This window comes from Eulemur rufifrons, chromosome 29, assembly GCF_041146395.1.
Source record: "Eulemur rufifrons isolate Redbay chromosome 29, OSU_ERuf_1, whole genome shotgun sequence".
NCBI lineage: Eukaryota > Metazoa > Chordata > Mammalia > Primates > Lemuridae > Eulemur > Eulemur rufifrons.
Genome location: NC_091011.1, coordinates 99,695,166 through 99,715,029, shown reverse-complemented (window position 1 = coordinate 99,715,029; position 19,864 = coordinate 99,695,166). Strand labels below are relative to the sequence as shown.

General features: G+C 46.6%; 1 protein-coding gene and 1 pseudogene across 2 annotated transcripts in view; one reads left to right on the top strand and one right to left on the bottom strand.

Annotated features, from left to right (window-relative positions):
- Positions 1-15,667, bottom strand: part of DNAJB6 (DnaJ heat shock protein family (Hsp40) member B6) — a 60,070-nt gene extending 44,403 nt beyond the window's left edge. Inside the window, exons 1-2 of one of the 2 annotated variants that reach the window (XM_069462339.1) lie at positions 15,535-15,667; positions 1,397-1,487 (exon numbers count right to left, since the gene is read on the bottom strand). In XM_069462339.1, the coding sequence (XP_069318440.1) occupies positions 1,397-1,461 (65 nt within the window). In that variant the 5' untranslated portion in view covers positions 1,462-1,487; positions 15,535-15,667. The remainder of the gene's footprint in view (positions 1-1,396; positions 1,488-15,534) is intronic. The other variant, XM_069462340.1, reaches the window with a different exon arrangement.
- LOC138377634 (small nucleolar RNA U3) lies at positions 5,641-5,719 on the top strand (annotated as a pseudogene).
- Positions 15,668-19,864: the final 4,197 nt, after the last annotated feature.

The following is a 19,864-nucleotide window of genomic DNA, read 5'->3' as shown; positions in this document are numbered from 1 at the left end:
AATCCTCTACTCTAATAAGCAAAATATATGCAGAATACATCTAAAGGGGGGGGGGGATGGCATTAAAAAGGGGAGGGAGTGTGCCCCTAAAAAAAAATCTCAGACTAGCTGGGCGCAGTGGCTCACCCCTGTAATCCCAACACTTTGGGAAGCCAAAGCCGGTGGATCGTTTGAGCTCAGGAGTTCGAGACCAGCCTGAGCAAGAGTGAGACCCCATCTCTACTAAAAATAGAAAGAAATTATCTGGACAACTAAAAATATATATAGAAAAAATTAGCCAGGCATGGTGGCATAAGCCTGTAGTCCCAGCTACTCAGGAGGCTGGGGCAAGACGATCACTCGAGCCCAGGAGTTTGAGGTTGCTATGAGCTAGGATGATGCCACAGCACTCTAGCCCAGGCAACAGAGTGAGACTCTGTCAAAAAAAAAAAAAAAAACAAACCACCCACCAGACCCTGTTTCTACCAAAAAAAAAAAAAAAAAAGAAAGAAAGAAAACATTAGCCAGGTGTGCTCCTATAGTCCCAGGGAGGCTGAGGTTAAAAGGATGGCTGGAGCCCAGGAGTCTGAGGCTGCAGCAGTGAGCTACGATGACCCCACTTCACTCTAGCTTTGGTGACAGAGTGAGACTATCTCATTTAAATAAAAAAAAAAAAAAACCTGCATTGTGACTTTTCTGCTATATACTCTACACGTTGATAGTTAATAGCTATCTGGATTCTTGAGTGCAGTCTTTTGACTGAAACCAAATTATACACAACAAATCATTTTAAGAAAGGGATTGGTCCTGTGAAGTTTGGATTCAATCAAGGAACCACACTTGGGGATCTGGAAGGCCACAGGTTCCCCACCCCTGGATCCAGATGACCCTGAGAGCTGTCTGTGACCTGGGACTTGCCCTCCTCTTGCTGGCCAGGCCCTTGTCACACGCAGGAGCAGCGGCAGGCAGCGGAGATCTCAGACCTCACGCAGAGCAGGGCGGCCTCTGAGGGGAGCGGCTGGGCCGGCAACCACACCAGGGAGTCAGGGCACTGGGCTCTGGGCCCCTCCCTGGGAAAAGTGCCAGGTCAGCTCCATTTCCAAGTCCAGTGTAAGATCGGGGATTATTTCACAGCCCCCGTGATTTTTTCATCGACTTCAAACAGACGTGACTCCGCCACAGCAAGGCAAAGGGACAGCATGCACCGCGGGCCTGAGGAGCGAAGGGCTACACCCAGGTCCCCGGCTGCAAACGCTCACTTGTTAACTGTTTTCTAAAGTTCAAATTGACCTATGTGGCATTCAAAGACTGTTACGTAACATTAAAAGCCATTTTAATAGCAACAGAAAGAGTTATACTACCTAATTACCAATGTACGACTGCCCAGGTGTATTATTTCAGAAATAAAATTACTTACGCCTTTTTAATATCCTCGGCTGAGGCATGTCTCTGCACGCCTAGAACTTCATAATAATCCACCATGTTTTAACTGATTGTGGGAACAGGTCCTGCAATTAAAAATAGGCGGTCAGTGACAAGACTGCAGGGCTGGGTGGGTCACCAGGGTGGGGAGCTGGGCGGGAGAGTCACCCAGCACCTGCTGGCCCAGAGAGAGCTTCTGTCAGCTAACCCTCACCTGTCAGGCCAAGGCCTCTTCTCTGGGAACTGATTCCAAAACTCATGTCTTAAAACCCTTCTAGATAGAGAAAAAAAAGCTCTAAAATAGCCTAACAGCCCAAACTAAATAAAAGGTGCAGGCGACTCTGAGACTCGGCGGCCACCTGACCACGAGCTGACACGCTCTCCATGAGTGTCCTGTTTTCCCACGTGGGCCACGCTCAGAAAACACCAGCCACCCCCTTCCTTCAACACACGCCTGTGCCAGGCGTTGGGCAAGACTCGTGCGCCGAGGACGAACACACTGTCCCTGGCCTGAAGAAACTGCAGGTCAGAACAGAAAGCTGCCCTTCCACCGTTCTGTCCCTCTCACTCATCTCCCAACAGAAAAAGGAAAGGTTTCTGAATGCAGAGTTATCAGGGTTAACTTTACCCTCTGGCTTCAAACTCCCACCCATCCGCCGCCAGACAGATATAGTATTGCCTTGTGGATGTCACCACCCCAGATTACCTTCAGTCCAAAACCAGCAGGAGAGATTAGCTTCACCGGTGGGTCCCTGGGTTCCCTTCCTACTTCACAGAGTAGGACACGGAAAATCCATTGTGCTCGGCCACCTGTCCCACAACCAGGAACTACACACATCCTGCTTCTTTGAGATGTAAGTGCCCCAACCAATTTACTCCTTTAAATTTGACTAGCTAAATCATTTTATTAAACCAAAGATCAAGAAATTGCACTGAACAGGTCTACACCATGTTAGCTTTCCCCAATAAACCAAGCCACTTGGTCCAAAACTGAAGCTAGGCTTTCAGGCGCCTTCCCAGAAACCTTAGTTTTGGAGAGTTTCAAAAGAAATATTCTCATTGTAAACAAATACATGAGATCTTAACCTTCCTAAAAACATGTGTTGCTAAGGCTGAACAATGTCAAGGTTAAATAATGCCACATTATAAGTTATTCCATTTCTCAAAACAAGATGTACAGTTTCACTGTATTTTTACTTTCCAAATTTAGAAAGCAATCCACAGTATGAAAAAAATATTTTTACCTCATGACTCAGCATGTGTGTGCACATCTGCCTACACAACCCTCACTAAATATTCATGGAGTAACTATGTAAGAGGGTTAAGAAGAAATACACAAAAATGTAATCTTTTTGGGAGGCTAAGGCAGGAGGATGGCTTGAGGCCAGGAGTTCCAGACCAGCCTGAGCTACACAGCAAGACTCTGTCTCTGAAAAAAAACAGAAAAATTAACCAGGCATGGTGATGCGCGGCTGCAGTCCCAGCTACCCCAGAGGCTGAGGCACAAGGATGGTGTGAGCCCAGCAGTTCGAGGTACAGTGTGAAATACAGTGAGCTATGACAACACCATTGCACTCCAGCTGGGCAATGCAGACTGACCCTGTCTCCAAAAAAAAAAAATGCAATCTGTTTGTTACCAGTCCAGGAACCCAAAACAAGAAAAAAACTAAACATATCACACAACAATCTAATAGAGAACCACCTCTTAGCACAAATACCCAGAATATTAGCTAAAATATAGCAAATTTAAAGAGACAGCTCAGCTCCTAGGATAGAATGACACACCCAGGGTGCCAGTAACAACCAGAAAATTAGAAGAAAGCACAAGAGACGAAGCTTGTGCATTGATGGGGCGGGATTTGGGGTTTCCAGGCTGCCTTGTTTTAGAGGCACAGGCAGGCAGCAGCTGCAACTAACACACCTACATTAACGGGGAATAGGAAAAACTTCCTAGTGAACTGCAGGGAAGAGGGAAGGAGAAACACCCCTCAGAACACGCAGCCCTAAAAACCTAAAACAGGCAAAACAGAATCCGATTCATAATCTTCGAACGCTATTCTGGGAGAAATAAGAGTCTCTGCAACTCAGATCACAGAGATTCCTACAGCGAACAATCCCTGTGCAGATCAGCTCACAGCCCAATCCCAGACAGAAGGAAAGCATTCAGACTGAGAAACACACACCCCGCCAAGTATGCATAAAAGAATTGTGGTAAGAGGAATGGAAATGTTTGTGTCAACCTGCAGGTTTGTTAACGAATCAAAATGGCAGTAAGGACAGTTATTAACACAGCCATTTGAAACTTAAGGATTCCAGAGAGCTAGACAGGGCTTGTGATGTGGAAGTGAGAGCTAAGGCCATTATCCAGGTTCAGTGCAGAGACATGGAAATAGGATAAGAAGGTTCGACGTAATTCTAAAGATGAGAAGGCCAGGATCAAAGAGGAAACATGTGATGCTGAAACTGGCTACTAAGGTTCCAGAAGTAGCGAAACGGAACAGGCTCTACTCACTCTAAGGGCCTGTCACCACTTGGGAGGCAAGCAGGGCACAGGCTGTTACTCTGGAAGGCAGGAGGGACAGCCCACACGCCAGACTAGAAAGACAAACATGAACAGAAAACAAGTAAAATGTGAACTTCATGCCAGAAACTGGGGTGGGGGGAGACGGTGCACACAGGGAGCTAGGGAATTATGAAAAAGCATATAATAAGAGTTTAAATACATGTGTAGCCTGGCACAATCTACGTGTTCTACAAACATCAACTTGTGTAACCCAAACACCTCAATAAACACAGTAACTGGAAATAAAGATTAAAGACATTCTAAAATCGAACTTTTTTTAAACTACACTGTACTTTTTAAAGAAACAGAAAAATTCTAACTCAGAGGCTAGGAAAGATGCACAAGGCAAATACCAAGGAAGTGCAGCAATACCACTCTCAGATGGGAGACCCCTGAATACCAGCATTATCAGGAATAACTTCCGCACCCCGACACGTTCTGACTCCCAGGAACAGATGCCTCCGACAGCCCCTTGGCAGGTCGGTGTGGCACAGGCGAGACACCCACCACCACACAGACCAGGGTCCCAGCTATCTTTCAGACAGCTCTCTCTTCTGGATTCAAAATCCAAGCAGACTTAAAACATTGACTTTTTCAAAAATTCTATGACCAAGGTCATGGTCTGTTCCAGGGTTCCAATTAGCTGAATAATTGCATGTTTTTTTGAATACAAAAAAAAAAAAAAATCCTCTACTCTAATAAGCAAAATATACGCAGAATACATCTAAAGGGGGGGCATTAAAAAGGGGAGGGAGTGTGCCCCTAAAAAAAAATCTCAGACTAGCTGGGTGCAGTGGCTCACTCCTGTAATCCTAGCACTCTGGGAAGCTGAGGTGAGAGGATCGCTTGAGGTCAGGAGTTCAAGACCAGCTTGAGCAAGAGTGAGACCCCATGTCTACTAAAAATAGAAAAAAATAGCTGGGCATAGTGGTGCGTGTCTGTAAGTCCCACTTACTCAGGAGGCTGAGGCAGGAGGATCGCTTGAGCCCAGGAGCTGGAGACTGCAGTGAGCTAAGCTGACACCACGGCACTCTAGCCCGGGCAACAGAGCGAGACTCTGTCTCAAAAAAAATTAAATGCTAAAAGTCCTTGAAGGCCTTTACTTCTCCTCCTCCTGAAACATCCCTAAAAGATTTTCCTTAAAAATGGTCACCGTCAAATTGGCAGTAACTGATCAACACTATGGTGCTCACGTGGTAGTAATATTCTCCAGGGATTAGTGGGTTGGGAGAGGGGGGTAAACTCACAACTAATGGACACAGTGTGCATCGTAGAGGGGAAGAGCAAGCCTCTAAACCTCACTTGGGTGAGGCAAAGACATAAAATGTAACCAAAACGTTTGTACCCTCATAATATCCTGAAATAAATTTTAAAAAAAGAAAAAAAAATGGAAGGGCAATGAGTATGGATGTTAATGATAGAATCACTTTTGTTAGCTATTAAGTAGAATACTAGGCCTGCACAACCAATTCTCGCTGCAGAAGCCCTTAAATGGCTTAAGAATTGAAGGACAGGCGAGGTGCGGTGGCTCACACCTGCAATCCTAGCACTCTGGGAGGCCGAGGAAAGAGGATCACTTGAGCCCAGGAGTATGAGGGTGCAGTGAGCTACAATGACGCCACTGCACTCTAGCCAGGGCAACGGAAGGAGAGTCTAAGTCAAGAAATATATATATTAAGGCTATACTTTTCAGGAATCATTTCTGTAGTCTGTTACTAGAGAAGTTTCTCTGAATCTGTACAAAAAAAAAAAAAAGAAAAAAAAATATATATGTATGTATTTAAAAAGACAAGGCCAGGCGCGGTGGCTCACCCCTGTAATCCTAGCACTCTAGGAGGCTGAGGCGGGTGGATCGCTCAAGGTCAGGAGTTCGAGACCAGCCTGAGCAAGAGCAAGACCCCGTCTCTACTAAAAAAATAGAAAGAAATAAGCCGGGCAACTAAAAATATATAGAAAAAAATAGCCGGGCATGGTGGCGCATGCCTGCAGTCCTGGCTACTCGGAGGCTGAGGCAGGAGGATTGCTTGAGCCCAGGAGTCTGAGGTTGCTGTGAGCTAGGCTGACGCCACGGCACTCACTCTAGCCCGGGGAACAGAGTGAGACCCTGTCTCAAACAAACAAACAAAAAAGACATAAGGAAATTTTAATAAATTTTTTTAAAAAATGAAGGGCAAATTTGGAAAAATACTATTTACAGGCCACACTTTTCCCTTTCAAAGTGAAAACATGTCAAGTCCAACGGGGAAGAGGGCACTGTGGTAGACAGGAAGGATTCTGTTCTTAAAATTTAACTGCCTACTTCATAGAAAAAGAATTTCAAGGTCGGGCACAGTGGCTCATGCCTATAACCCTAATACTGTGGGAGAAAGAGGAAAAGACTTATCTGGGGGCTCCTAGAGTCAGAGCAAAAGTACCTACAAAGTATTTCACTCCAGCAGCACCAGAGAGAGAAGTAACAGGCAAGGCCAGGGGCACCCCGCCGCTTCCTTCCCAGCCTGAGCTTCCCTCTGGGTCAGGGTCTGAGCCTAACTGACAATCTGGGCTGGACACGCCTTTGCCGTGGGGTCTGTCCCGCACTGTGGGCTGTCTAGCAGACCATGGTCTCACCCACCAGCTGCCAGCAGCACCTCCCCAGTTCGTTTGGGGTTTTTTCACCCAGACACAGTTCCGATCTGTCGCCCAGGCTGGAGTGCAGAGACATAATCACAGTTCACTGTAACCTCCAACTCCTGGCCTCAAGCAATCCTCCCACACTCAGCCCTAGCTCTGACCATTAAAAAGTCCCCAGGCACAGCTGGAAATCCCCGGTGGGGGTGGGGGGAGGTAGAGAATCACTGCTGCAGGTTCTCTTTCCTTGAGTTGAACAGATCTAAAACCTGTACCAACAGCCCCTCAGGGAGCTGCAAGCCTTCCAGAGTGCCCCCACCCCTTTCGGAGTAGTCTTGGGAGAACGTCCCTCCCAACAGAGCAAGCTGTCCGTTCTCTCCGAAGTCCGCCTGTTCCGGCCCAACGCACTACAGGTCCTGCACTGGCAATGTCAACAATCATCCAAATCTCTAACCACCCTGTAACAAGTATCTGCACACACTCACAGAAGTCATGGTCACAACAGCCAACGTCTGAGCGTCTGAGAAACTATCTTCCCTCCCTTCCACCCTCACACAATGCCCCACACTATCGCTGTCCTCATCTCCTGGCTGGGAGACCTGAGCCAGGAGGCTGAGTGACCGGCTCGGGTGACAGGCCGCACGGAGGAGGGGTCAGTCAGCCCAGGCTCTCCAGAGCTGCCCTCCTGGTCACATCTCTGAGTTGCAGGAATTTCTGCGGAAAAGAACGTATGCCCTCAAAAACAAAGACGCTGCCTGACTCCTCTCCACAGAGTTTAGACTAGCATTGGCCTCAAGTTCTTCCTGGCCTTCAAAAACAATTACTGACCGGTTTAACTGTTCCAACCTCAACCTTGTCAGTGAAATCTCATCCCTCATTGTTTTGCTTATACAGTTAAGCCTCTTTTCACATTCAAGAACCATCTGTAACTTTGACTCCTATGAACTGTTTGTCTACATCCTTTGTCCATTTTTTCCACCTGCTTGTTAAATTTTGAACAAATCATTAATGAAATCAAGGGAGGCCAAGTTTTTTTCTTTTCTTTCTTTTTTTTTTTCAAGGGACGGAGTCTCACTGCCACCCAGGCTGGAGTGCAGTGGCATGATCGTAGCTCACTGCAGCCTTGAACTCCTGGTCTCCAGCAATCCTCCCACCTCAGCCTCCAGAGTAGCTGGGAGTACAGGTGTGCACCACAACCACCTTTTTTTTTGTAAAGAGACAAGGTCTCGCTATATTGCCCAGGCTGGCCTTTTAAACTCCTGAGCTCAAGCAATTCTCCCACCTCAGCTTCCTACAGGCACACACCCAGGTCTTAACCGCATGTTCCAATATTCACTCTTTCAACATGGGGACACCCATTCGGTGCTATACACTGCTAGGGCTGGAAAAAAGTGGTTAAGTTGACAGCGATGATTGGGTGCAGCTAAAACTCTGAACTAAATCAGGAAAAGTAAAAAGTAGGCAACGAACTGTGAGGATCAGCAGCTGCTGGGGAGGCAAGAGATCCTGGGAAGGAAAAGCAAGTACACACAGAAACCAAGTGGCCATCTACACACCACACTGTCACTGGAGTAGGCATGAAAATGAAGCAATGTGACTAAAAGAGGACCCATTCCAGAAGATGCTATTTCACCAAACTACAGTAGCCTGTGAATCTGCACTTCCAACAAGCTCCTCCAGCAAACGACACAAATACTCCTCTAGAATGTAAGCCCAGAACTGCCCGTCCACTTACCAGGATGAAGTCAGACTAACCAAGCCAGATTAGCCAAACATTAAAATGTCATGGCACACACGATGAATGCCAGAGATTGTGATCAGAACCAAATTTTATATGTTCACATCCAGACTGAGCCGAGGAGAATCCTGCATCCAATGCACTGTACCCAAACAGCTATAAGATGACCCCAAAGACTGTGAATGACAAAGCCCAAGCCCCTCAATTCCCACTTTATTACATTACATTTAAATGGTCCTGCCAATACGGAAAGCTTTGGCGCATCCAAGGAGACACACTGCTGACAGAAGCGTCTGCCCTCACAGCACAACTGTCCACTCCAAGGTAAGACTTCAGCTCTTCTCCCTGTCTACAAATTAACACACTTCCTCTTCTAACCTCTACGGGTCCAATCCCGCTCACCCAGCAAATAAACTCACATGTACAGTACCAGGATGAGGGCTGACAGGCAACACACAAGGCGCTCCTGGTTCAAACACCCACGTCTCTGCTGTGGCTTACACTTGAACCAGGGTACTTCCTAAGTTCTGACTGCCAAAGCTAAATTAGCTAGCATATCTTCTGCAATTACTCCACAAGTGAACTATCATTTGCACTTATAAATTTTACTACTAGAACATTCTTAAGGTTGAATTCCAGGAAAAATAAGTCTAAGTTATTTACAAAGTCTGAGATTCTCCTTTTGCTGTAAGAAAAAGTGCAGAAAAGTCCCCACAGAAGTGCCTACTAACCTCTATTCTGCTTACCACTGCAAAGACACTGGAAAGGCCCTTACAGGTTCCCAAGCCAACTGGCTTCCTGCAAAAGCCCACTTTACTAACTTTAGACTTTCTCTGACCAAAATTAACACCTCATGGCTAAATACAAGGATAGTTAAATACTTGACATCAACTGCATGCAAACCAGTATGCAGGAGATGACAGGATTTTTACACTCATGAAGCTCTAGCTACCAAGAAAACACCACTGCTACAGAAAATGTAAAACAAATGTCATGGCCGGGCACGGTGGCTCACGCCTGTAATCCTAGCTCTCTGGGAGGCCGAGGTGGGCGGATCGTTTGAGCTCAGGAGTTCGAGACCAGCCTGAGCAAGAGCGAGACCCCATCTCTACTAAAAATAGAAAGAAATTATATGGACAGCTAAAAATATATACAGAAAAAATTAGCCAGGCATGGTGGCGCATGCCTGTAGTCCCAGCTACTCGGGAGGCTGAGACAGGAGGATCGCTTGAGCCCAGGAGTTTGAGGTTGCTGTGAGCTGGGCTGACGCCACGGCACTCACTCTAGCCCGGGCAACAGAGTGAGACTCTGTCAAAAAAAAAAAATGTCATGACATATCCTGGGCCATTACTATAGAGGTACCAAATTTACTGCCAAAAACAAACAGAAAAGACCCCTATCAGACAGGACCTTGAGACGGCCAGTGGGCCAGTTAGTCTCATGGAAGGGAGGGGCCTGAAACATCACCTCGCCTTTAAACCTGCTATCCACTCCAGTGAGGCTGGAGTGCCGTGGCGTCAGCCCAGCTCACAGCAACCTCAAACTCCTGGGCTCAAGCGATCCTCCTGCCTCAGCCTCCCAAGTAGCTGGAACAACAGGTGCTCACCAGGACACCCATCTAATTTTTCTACTTTTAGTGCAGACAAGATCTTGGTCCTGTGCTCAGAGTAGTCTTGAACACCTGAGCTCAAGCAATCCTCCAGCCTGGACCTCCCAGAGTGCTAGGATTATGGGCATGAGCCACTGGGCCCTGCCCTATCCCCTGTGTTCTTATCCGTGAAACTGTATTTACTACCAGCTTTGACTAGAAATCATACATCAAAGTTTCAGCTATTTGAGGTCTTCCATCACGAGTTAGCTTTAAAAAGCTAAGTTTTTTGCACAGCTCAGTTGGCTCCTTTAATTTACAAGATTTTTATTTTCATAACTTTCTAAAAGTGAATTTTAAAAAGCCATTACTGTGCCCCATGGTCTTAATGAAATTTAAGAGAATATATGCACCCAATATGATTACTACAAATATAGCCATGCTGTCACAATGTTCCAAGAATGCATAATTAGGTGACTTCATGGTGAGACTATCCGAGTGTACGTACACAAATCTAGATGGTACAGTCTACTACATGCCTAGGCTATGTGGTGAGTTACTGCTGCTAGTCTACAGACCTACATGGCATGTTACTGTCCTAAACACTGTAAGCAATGATAACCCTATGGTATTTGTGTGTCTAAGCATATCTAAACATAGGAAATACACAGTAAAAATACAGTATAAGCCTGGCACGCTGGCTCACACCTGTAATCCCAGCATGTCGGGAGGCTGAGGCAGGAGGATCACTTGAGCCCAGGAGTCTGAGGTTGCAGTGAGCTATGCACTACACTGAGGTGACAGAGCAAGACCCTGTCTCAAAAACTAAGACACACACATTTGCCTAGGCCTACACACAGCCAGGATCGTCTATATCACCGTCTTCAGACCCTGTGTCTTGTCCCACTGGAAGGCCTTCAGAGCAACAATGCAGGGAGCTGTCACCCCCTATGATAACCATGCCTTCTGGAATATCTCCAGAAGGACGTGCCTGAGGCTGTTTTATGGTTAACTTTTTTCTTCAAAGTAGGAATACCCACCAAAATAATGACTTAAAAAAAAGTACAGTAAACACATCAGTAACAGTTCGTTTTATTAAATATTATGAACTGCACATAATTGCATGTGCTATACCTTCATGCAACTGGCAGCACAGTAGGCTTGTTTACACCAGCGTCACCATAAACAAGACGTCACTAGGCGACAGGAATTTTTCAGTTCGACTGTAATCTTACGGTGCCACTGTCATTATGTGGCAGGTTATCACTGAGACAAGGACCTCAAGTTCAGTATGTGGACTTTTATGCTTTTCCTACTCTACGACCCAAATCTTAGCCATCCACCTAAACAAAGTTATAGTACATTAATTGACTATCTTTCCATGCATGAGGCCATTTTCAAACATCTCTCCATCCAGCACCTAAGAAACTCTGCTCTACTTGCAAAAAAGGTCTCCCTCCAAGTCTTTTCACCCAAACAAAAGAAAAAACCCCACAAAAACAAATTCCTTTGCCCCAATAAAGGAGATCCAATGCTGAATATGGAGCTGAAGGGGGAAAAGGGTCCTTCTTCCAGAAAGCCGTTCACTGCTGTCCGCCCCTGAACACCACTCACACCATATGCGGCCGTACGTGATGTAATTCAAGACAGGTCACGTGGCCATTGAGGACATTCCACTACCCTTAGCTTAAAAACCAGCTAATTAAAATACTCATTACTTCTAGAAAATGGCTAATTTTAAAACATTTTTTTTTTTCCTTTTCTTTTTTTGAGAGAGTCTCACTCTGTTGCCCGGGCTAGAGTGCCATGGTGTCAGCCTAGCTCACAGCAACCCCAAACTCCTGGGCTCCAGTGATCCTCCTGCCTCAGCCTCCCGAGTAGCTGGGACTACAGGCATGCACCACCATGCCCGGCTAATTTTTTGTATATATATTTTTAGCTGTCCAGATAATTTCTTTCTATTTTAAGGAGAGACGGGGTCTCACTCTTGCTCAGGCTGGTCTCGAACTCCTGACCTCGAGCGATCCACCCACCTTGGCCTCCCAGAGCGCTAGGATTACAGGCGTGAGCCACCGTGCCCGGCCTTAAAACATTTTTTAAAGAGGAGTTCAAATCATGTTGTGGCATCAAATAATTCAGTACAATACTATCTGCTTAATGGAATAGAGGCAGGCCACGAGTTTAAAATAAAACAAATAATAAACGTGGAGAAGTTTCCCAAGTGTCGTCTCATCATGTGATGAATTCCCAAACAAAATGTAATCAGGTAGGGAAAAGAAGGAAAAAACCACAGTACTGAGTTATGATTCCTTATCACAGATCACCTACTTATGTTACATTCCTATCCAATATGTCCTAAAATAGTCCTAAAACAAACACAGGAAGTTATTCCCTCCATTACTCACTATTAAAGACCATTCTTTCAACTGGCAGTCATCACCTATTAGGTAGTTACAGCCTTGAATAACTCCCTTTCATCGAGGAAAAAAAAAAAAAAAAAAAGGTCAAGTAATCAGTCTCCAAAGCCAGCAAACTGAAAACTGTAGGTTATACATATTTGTCCAACTTTCCTAAATTCTGGATTCCATTGTTAATCACTGGACGGTAACCAGGACATAGACTAACCAGAAAAAAAACAACTCAAATTCTGTTGCTTTTGAAATAAGGTCTGAGAGACATTAAAAAAACTTCCTCCCCTTTGATAGATACTGAAATACTTACATTTCCAGAAATTAATCTTCCTCACCTTAAAGGTGTCTCTTAAATTTACTTCTCATGTAAAATGCCTCCAATAACACAACAGGTTTTGACTACGATTTTGTATTTCCATCCAAAAATATAAAGTTCGACAAAACACCTTACTAATATCAATAACGGCATCAAATTTTTACTAGCTGACATCTACTAAATCATTTTCTCCAGCTTGGCTGTATCACTGTCTTTCCATTCAGAAATGATCATTTCTAACATATTCTTATTTTCACCAGCTTCACTTTTCTTCTCATTAACCTCCTTTCCTTCGACTGTGGTTCTCAAATTCTATTCATCAAGGAGGAACTACACCATTTGTATTTGTTAAATCCTGCTGCCCCGGCCCATTCTCACTTGCCAACGAGCCCGTGGTACACACCTCTCACCACTAGGTGGTGTTCTGGGCAAATTTAAACCAAACCAGATTTTTAACACAATCATTTCAAAGTGTGGTGGGGGGGAGGTTTTTTTAAATCCCGTTCTCACAAATATAAAGGCCGACTATATTCTCTAACTCATTATCAATAGGCATCAGAAGTGATTTAAAAGTATTTCATGGCCGGGCGCGGTGGCTCACGCCTGTAATCCTAGCACTCTGGGAGGCCGAGGCGGGTGGATCGCTCGAGGTCAGGAGTTCGAGACCAGCCTGAGCAAGAGCGAGACCCCGTCTCTACTAAAAAATAGAAAGAAATTATATGGACAACTAAAATATATATAGAAAAAAATTAGCCGGGCATGGTGGCGCATGCCTGTAGTCCCAGCTACTCGGGAGGCTGAGACAGGAGGATCGCTTAAGCCCAGGAGTTTGAGGTTGCTGTGAGCTAGGCTGACGCCACGGCACTCACTCTAGCCAGGGCAACAAAGCAAGACTCTGTCTCAAATAAAAAAAAAATAATAATAAAATAAAATAAAATAAAAGTATGTATTTCATGTGTAAGCCTTAACCAACACAAGTTGACCTTCACACAAGAGCAACAGTAAGGTGTCATACGTGTGCTGTCTTACTGGTTACACTCAGGGGAAAAAAACAAGTCATGTTGTGACACATTCAGGAAAATTACAAATAATTTACCAAGTTTTGAAGTGCCCTGTTTAAAACTGTTAAAAAAGCAAAAGACCACCCCATCTCCAAACCTAGTTTTTGAGTTATCCAGGTTGAAACCTGTTGACTGTGGTGATGGATGGAAACAGAGGTAATTCAAGGTAAAATGGTTTTACCCTTGTTTCTTAAAAATAATGGTTTTGCTTAAAACGGAAAGCTGTTGTATGACACTTAGTAGCAGGTATCACACTATAATTCCATACCCACAACTTAGTCTTCAGAGTATTAAATACTCCCCCCATCCCATCCTCCAGAGAAGTCTGTCCTGCAGCCATAAATATCTCCCAAAGCTAACACTTTGGTAACACTCAGAAAAAAAATACATTTTAAAACACTGATGGCTTTGAAAGTAGGATGCTGAACTCATCTCGAATTCCTGAAAAGCTCTCAGTGCTCTGAAATTCCCACCACTCTCATCCTGCACGGTACCACACTTAGTATGGCAGTTTTCAAAAACCAATTTCTCACCTCTTTTGCTCCAACTTCCTGTCATGGCATCCACGCCTACCAACTACTCAAAGAAATTTACCCCCCAAGTTTAATGTTCTGAACAACCCAGGAAGTCCACAGCTCACTAATGAGTGTGTTCATGGAGTACTCACCACTTTAACACACAGCACACAGCCCCAACCCCATGGAGCTTAAGGCTCTCAGTTGTGGAAACAAGAAAAGCCTGGATTAAACCTCCCCAGAGACAGCAAGAGGGCGGGAGGGCACGGGGGAAGAGGGGAACATTCACATAATCCCTTTCAGAAACTAACATTTCGACACGTAAAATTATTAGGAAAAGTGTGATTAAACAGGAACAAGCAGCAACCAAGTTCAAATGGTTTGTGTGTTTACCTTTCCTTTTTTGATCACTTACCTTTCTACTAAATCAATTAGCTGACAAATATTAGTCATAAAATCTTACTACAAATCTACAATTCAAATAAAAATGTAGAAAAATAGCAAAATGTGCTCCTCAGCCTACTCTTCCCAGATCTTCTGCAGCCTTCCGGCTTCCCGGGCAACCTCCCTCGGGGCACACTCCTTCTGCTCGGGCCATTTCCTTCCAACAGTTCGTGTGGAAAAGTTAGTAATGAAGTTTACACAACTGACTAGCAATCCATCCTTAAAGTCGCTACCGCCAAAACCTTTTCAGAGCCAATATAAGATCTGCATTTTGCACTGTCCGTGTCAACTTCTGTCCTTAGTTGGCGAAGAGTTTACATAAACCTAAGTTACATAAACTTCAGTTACATAAACTACACTTCAAATCCTTTTAAGTGAAACAAGGAAAATAGGCTTTTTAAGTACGACGAAAGTCAGTTTGCTAATCACCAAACTTCTGAAAAACCGGCCGAGAATGCTACCAACAGGGCTCTGCCGTCCCCACCGCCCGCCCGCTCGTCTCCCTCCATACTCGGCAGCACGGCCCACCACGAGGACCTCACTCTGAAAACTCCCCGGATTCTGGTTTCAGAGTCAACGACGCGGGCTCTAAGCAGGGAGTAAACACCAAGCCGCCCGGCCCCCGGCCCAGCTAGGCCGCCCCGGGCGCGGGCCCCACCCCCAACGGCCGCGGAGCCGGCCGGGCGCCCGCACGGAGGCGGAAAGAAGGGGACGCCCGCAGACCCCCGGCCGCCCGCGCCCGTCCCCTGCCCGGCCCGCCTTCGCCCAGGCCAGGCCGGAGACCCAGGTCACCCCACCGTCGCGACCAGGGCTCCAAGTCAGGTCCGGCGCCGGTCGGGCCTCGCACGCGACCCTCCTCCGGCCTCCCCCTGCCCCCAGCGGCGCCTCACCGAGGACACGGGCGGCCGGCGGCGGGAAACAGGGAGGGGGGCGGCGGCCCGGGGTTCCTCTTGGCTCTGGCTCGGCTGCGCTGGTCGCGGTGGTGGCTCCTCGCGCTTTCCTTTCTCTCCTTTCTCCAACAACAAACAGGAAGTGCGTCACGCGGCGGCGGCACGGGGACGTCGACTTCCGCCCTGTCCTGACGCCGCGCATGCGCAGTCGTCGCTGCCCGCGCCAGGCTGCGGGCAGGCCGCACCCCGCCTCTGCCTTCGCGAAGGTTCTCGGGTCTTCGGCTGGTTGGGGGCGGGGAGGCGGCCTCGGCCGCGAGGGGACAGGTGTTTGCCACTGGGCAGGGGGCCTCCTGCGTCTTCCTCGTATCCACGGTGCCCTGCCCGCCGCCAGCGCGAAGAGGCGGAGGAAACCTGCGGCGCGGGGAAGCCCGCGCAGGGCTGTCCCGCGGGGGAGACGCGGCGCAGGGCGCCCGCCTCGCGGCAGAGCGGCGTGGGAGGACCCCGGCCCTCCCGCAGTCCCCGCGGGCGGCAGACGCCCGTGGAGCTCTGCAGTGAATGATTACGGAAGCACAGAAAACGGTGGCGGAAAACGCAGGTGCGCAGCTCAGCCTGCGTGATCCGGGTGTCCTGGAAACTCGCGCGCCCGGTCTGTCCCGCCGCCGCCGGCCTTTCCTGCTTCGGCAAGGGTTCCGTTTCCAAGACGTGGAAACCAGCACAGAAGTTTGAAGATCGTGATTGCATTGGAAAATACGACTCACGTCCTGTGGAACCAAAAACGTTAGCGTTTTAAGTAGTAATAGAAAAGTCCAGCTCTAGCGGGTTTGATGAAGCAAACAAGCAGTCATAAACTAAAAGTGAAACCCTCAGTCCCCCTCTGACTGAATGGACCCTCCCTTGGCCAAGAGGACCCCAGAAAAATCCTGCAACTGAGTCCCTGCTGAGAACGAAAATAAAATCTTGAGCCTCCAGGCTGACTGGATGGACCCCCCTGGGCCAAGGGGACCCCAGAAAAACCGTAAAGCTCAATTGCTGACCAAGAAGAGAAGGGAGGTCAGTCACGCTCCCTCCCTCTTGGAGCTTGCATTGTAAAAATAACATAGTAAATCATTAGCAGGACCTAAGGCCCTGGAAGAGGAACCTGAAACCGCACCTGCAGACCATTAATTTACTTAAAAGATCATTCCAGTCTCAGTAAATGTCCAATGGCTTGTCTCTGATTAACAGATTTCCTTATCCTAAAACATTCCAAACCTTTAGACAAAAATTCATTCTTTAACCAATTACAAACGAAAGAAGCTTTAAACCCACCTATAACCTATAAGCCCCTCCCACCTTTTGTGGTCAAACCAATGTAAGCCTTCCTTCCATGTATTGATTTATAATTTTACATGTAATTCTTGAACCCTTGAATGTATAAAACCAACCTGTAACCCGGCTGCCTCTGGCCCATTTTCTCAGAACCTCCTCAGGTCGTGTGCTCTGGGCTGGTCACACACATTCAGCTCAGTATAAACCTCTTTAAATTACAGAGTTGGAGTTTTTTTCCATTAATGCTGGTCTTGAAAGGCAGGGACGAGTACCCAGGTCATGAGACTGTGAAAACAGACTGTTTGTGACAGTAAGATACTAAATTATAAACAGGACCTAAGGCCATGGAAGGCAAAGTTTAAGTCATGCCTGCTGACCATCAATTTGTTAAACAGATCTCCTTTGAGTCCTGTCAACTGAAAAGAACCCAAACTGTGTAAAATAATTTAAGGAGGTTTATTCTGAGCCAAGCATGTGGGAACATGGCCCAGAAAGCCACACCGAAGAACCCTTGAACCAGTGGTCTCCCTGTGGTTGGGTTACAGTTTGGTTGTTTATACATTTCAGGGAGACAGGAATTACATGTAAAATCATAAATCCATACATGGAAGGTGTACATTGGTTTGGCCTGAAAAGGCAGGACATTTCAAAGTGGGAGATTACAGATTTTAGGTGGGTTTAAAGATTCTTCAGGCCTGGCGCAGTGGCTCATACCTGTAATCCTACCACTCTGGGAGACTGATGCGGGCAGATCCCTTGAGCTCAGGAGTTTGAGACTGTAAGGTTTTTGGATAGGCTGGCGCCAGAGAAAGAAAGACGAGCAGAGTTGAAAGGGATAAGTAAAGAAGCTTTATTGGAGGGCTCCCCAGTGAGAGGGTAACGGGTCTCAAGAGAGGGGGGCCCAGGCAAGGTTCTCAGGTCCCCAGGAGAGAGAGAGAGAGAGAGAGAGAGACCCAAGAAGTCGCATCACCTAGAAGTTTTGAGTGGGCTTATATATGTTTTTTAGAGTTGGAGGATGGGGTTTCTTTGGCGCAAAGAGTTTTGACGCGAAGAGTGAGAAATTTCTTTGTTGCAGTTTTAGGGCGGGTATTGAGAAATAAGAAGGGCTGGTGGTATGTGTGGACTCCAGGAACCCTGACTCTTATCAGGGTAACCATCCAGGTGTGATCATCCTTTAACTTAGCTGGGCCTTGCAGGCATTGTTCTCCGCAGGTCTCCTGGGCTTCTTCTTTTTCCATTAGGGAGGGGAGGGGTGCCCGCCACCGGCCTTACAGAGACCAGCCTGAGCAAAAGTGAGACCCCCGTCTCTACTAAAAATATAAAAAATTAGCTGGGCATGGTGGACTGTGCCTGTAGTCCCAGCTGCCCGAGAGGCTGAGGCAGGAGGATTGCTGGAGCCCAGGAGTTTTGAGGTTGCTGTGAGCTAGGCTGACACCATGGCATTCTAGCCCGGGCAACAAAGAGAGACTGTCTCAAAAAAAAAAAAAAAAAAAAGGCTGGGCGAGGTGGCTCAGGCCTCCAATCCTAGCACTCTGGGAGGCTGAGGCGGGAGGATAGCTGGAAGTTAGTGTAAGGCTGGTGGTGGGCACCCCTCCCCTCCCTAATGAGAAAAAGAAGAAGCCTAGGAGACCTGCGGAAAACAATGCCTGCAAGGCACAGCTAAATTAAAGAATCGCCACACCTGGATGGATTAGCTTGATAAGGGTCTCGTTCCTGAAATCCATACATACCACCAGCCCCTCCTAGTTCTCAATACCCACCCTAAAACCTTAATGGAACCAAAAGACCACCATCCCCCAGCTCTAAAACATATATAAAAAGCCCACACAAGACTTCTGGGCGGTGTGACTTATCAGGCCCTTCTCTCGGGACCTGTTACCGTCTCCCAGGAGCGCTCAAATAAAGCCTCATTGTTTACCCCTTTCTACTCTGCTCGTCTTTCTTTCTCTGTCGCCGACCATCCAAAAACCTTACAGTTGGGAGTTCGAGACCAGCCTGAGCAAGAGTGAGACCCTGTCTCTACTAAAAATAGAAAGAAATGATCTGGACAACTAAAAATACATATAGAAAAAAATTAGCCAGGCATGGTGGCACATGCCTGTAGTCCCAGCTACTCGGGAGGCTGAGGCAGAAGGATTGCTTAATACCAGGAGTTTGAGGTTGCTGTGAGCTAGGCTGACGCCATGGCACTCTAGCCCAGGCAACAGAGCAAGACTCTGTCTCCAAAAAAATAAGAAAGATTCTTCAATTTGTAATTGGTTAAAGAAATGAAGCTTTGCCTAAAGTCTTGGACTGTTTTAAGTAAAGATAAGGAAGTCTGCTAATCATGGACAAGCCACCAGACATACACAGAGACTTAAATCATCTGTTAAGTCAATTGATGACCTACGGGTGTGGTTTAACCTTTGTCTTACATGGCTTTAGCCTTGTTAATGATTTTGTATCTTATTGTTACAAGGAATAACTCCAAAAGGAACAGGGCATAACCAGGCCTGTCTGACCTCCCTTCTCCTCATGGCCAGAAACTCAGCTTTAAGGGTTTTTTTGGCGGGTGGAGGTCCCCTTGGCCAAGAGGGAGTCCATTCAGTCACTAGGGGGCTTAAGATTTTTAGTTCACAGTTGGTATACTGTGGCTTGCTATGTGATAAGCAAACTTCCTTAACTTAGGCATTCCTTCCTGCAGATTCCAAATTTTTAGACAAAGCTTTAGTTTCTCAACCAATTGTCAATTAAAGAATTTCTAAATCCACTCATGACATATAAGCCCCAGCTTCTAGATGTCCTACCTTTTGGGGCCAAACTAAGGTATACCTTGCATGTATTGAGTTATGACTTTACTGACAGTTCCTGTGTCCTGAAATGTATAAAACCAAACTGTAATCTGTCCACCTCAGGACCACTTACTGAAGGCTTCTGGGGTTTGTGTAGTCCCAGACCGAGGTCACAGCACATTGGCTCAGAATAAACCTCTTTAAATTATTTTGCAAAGTTTGGATTTTTCCTGTTAATACAATTATAGCTC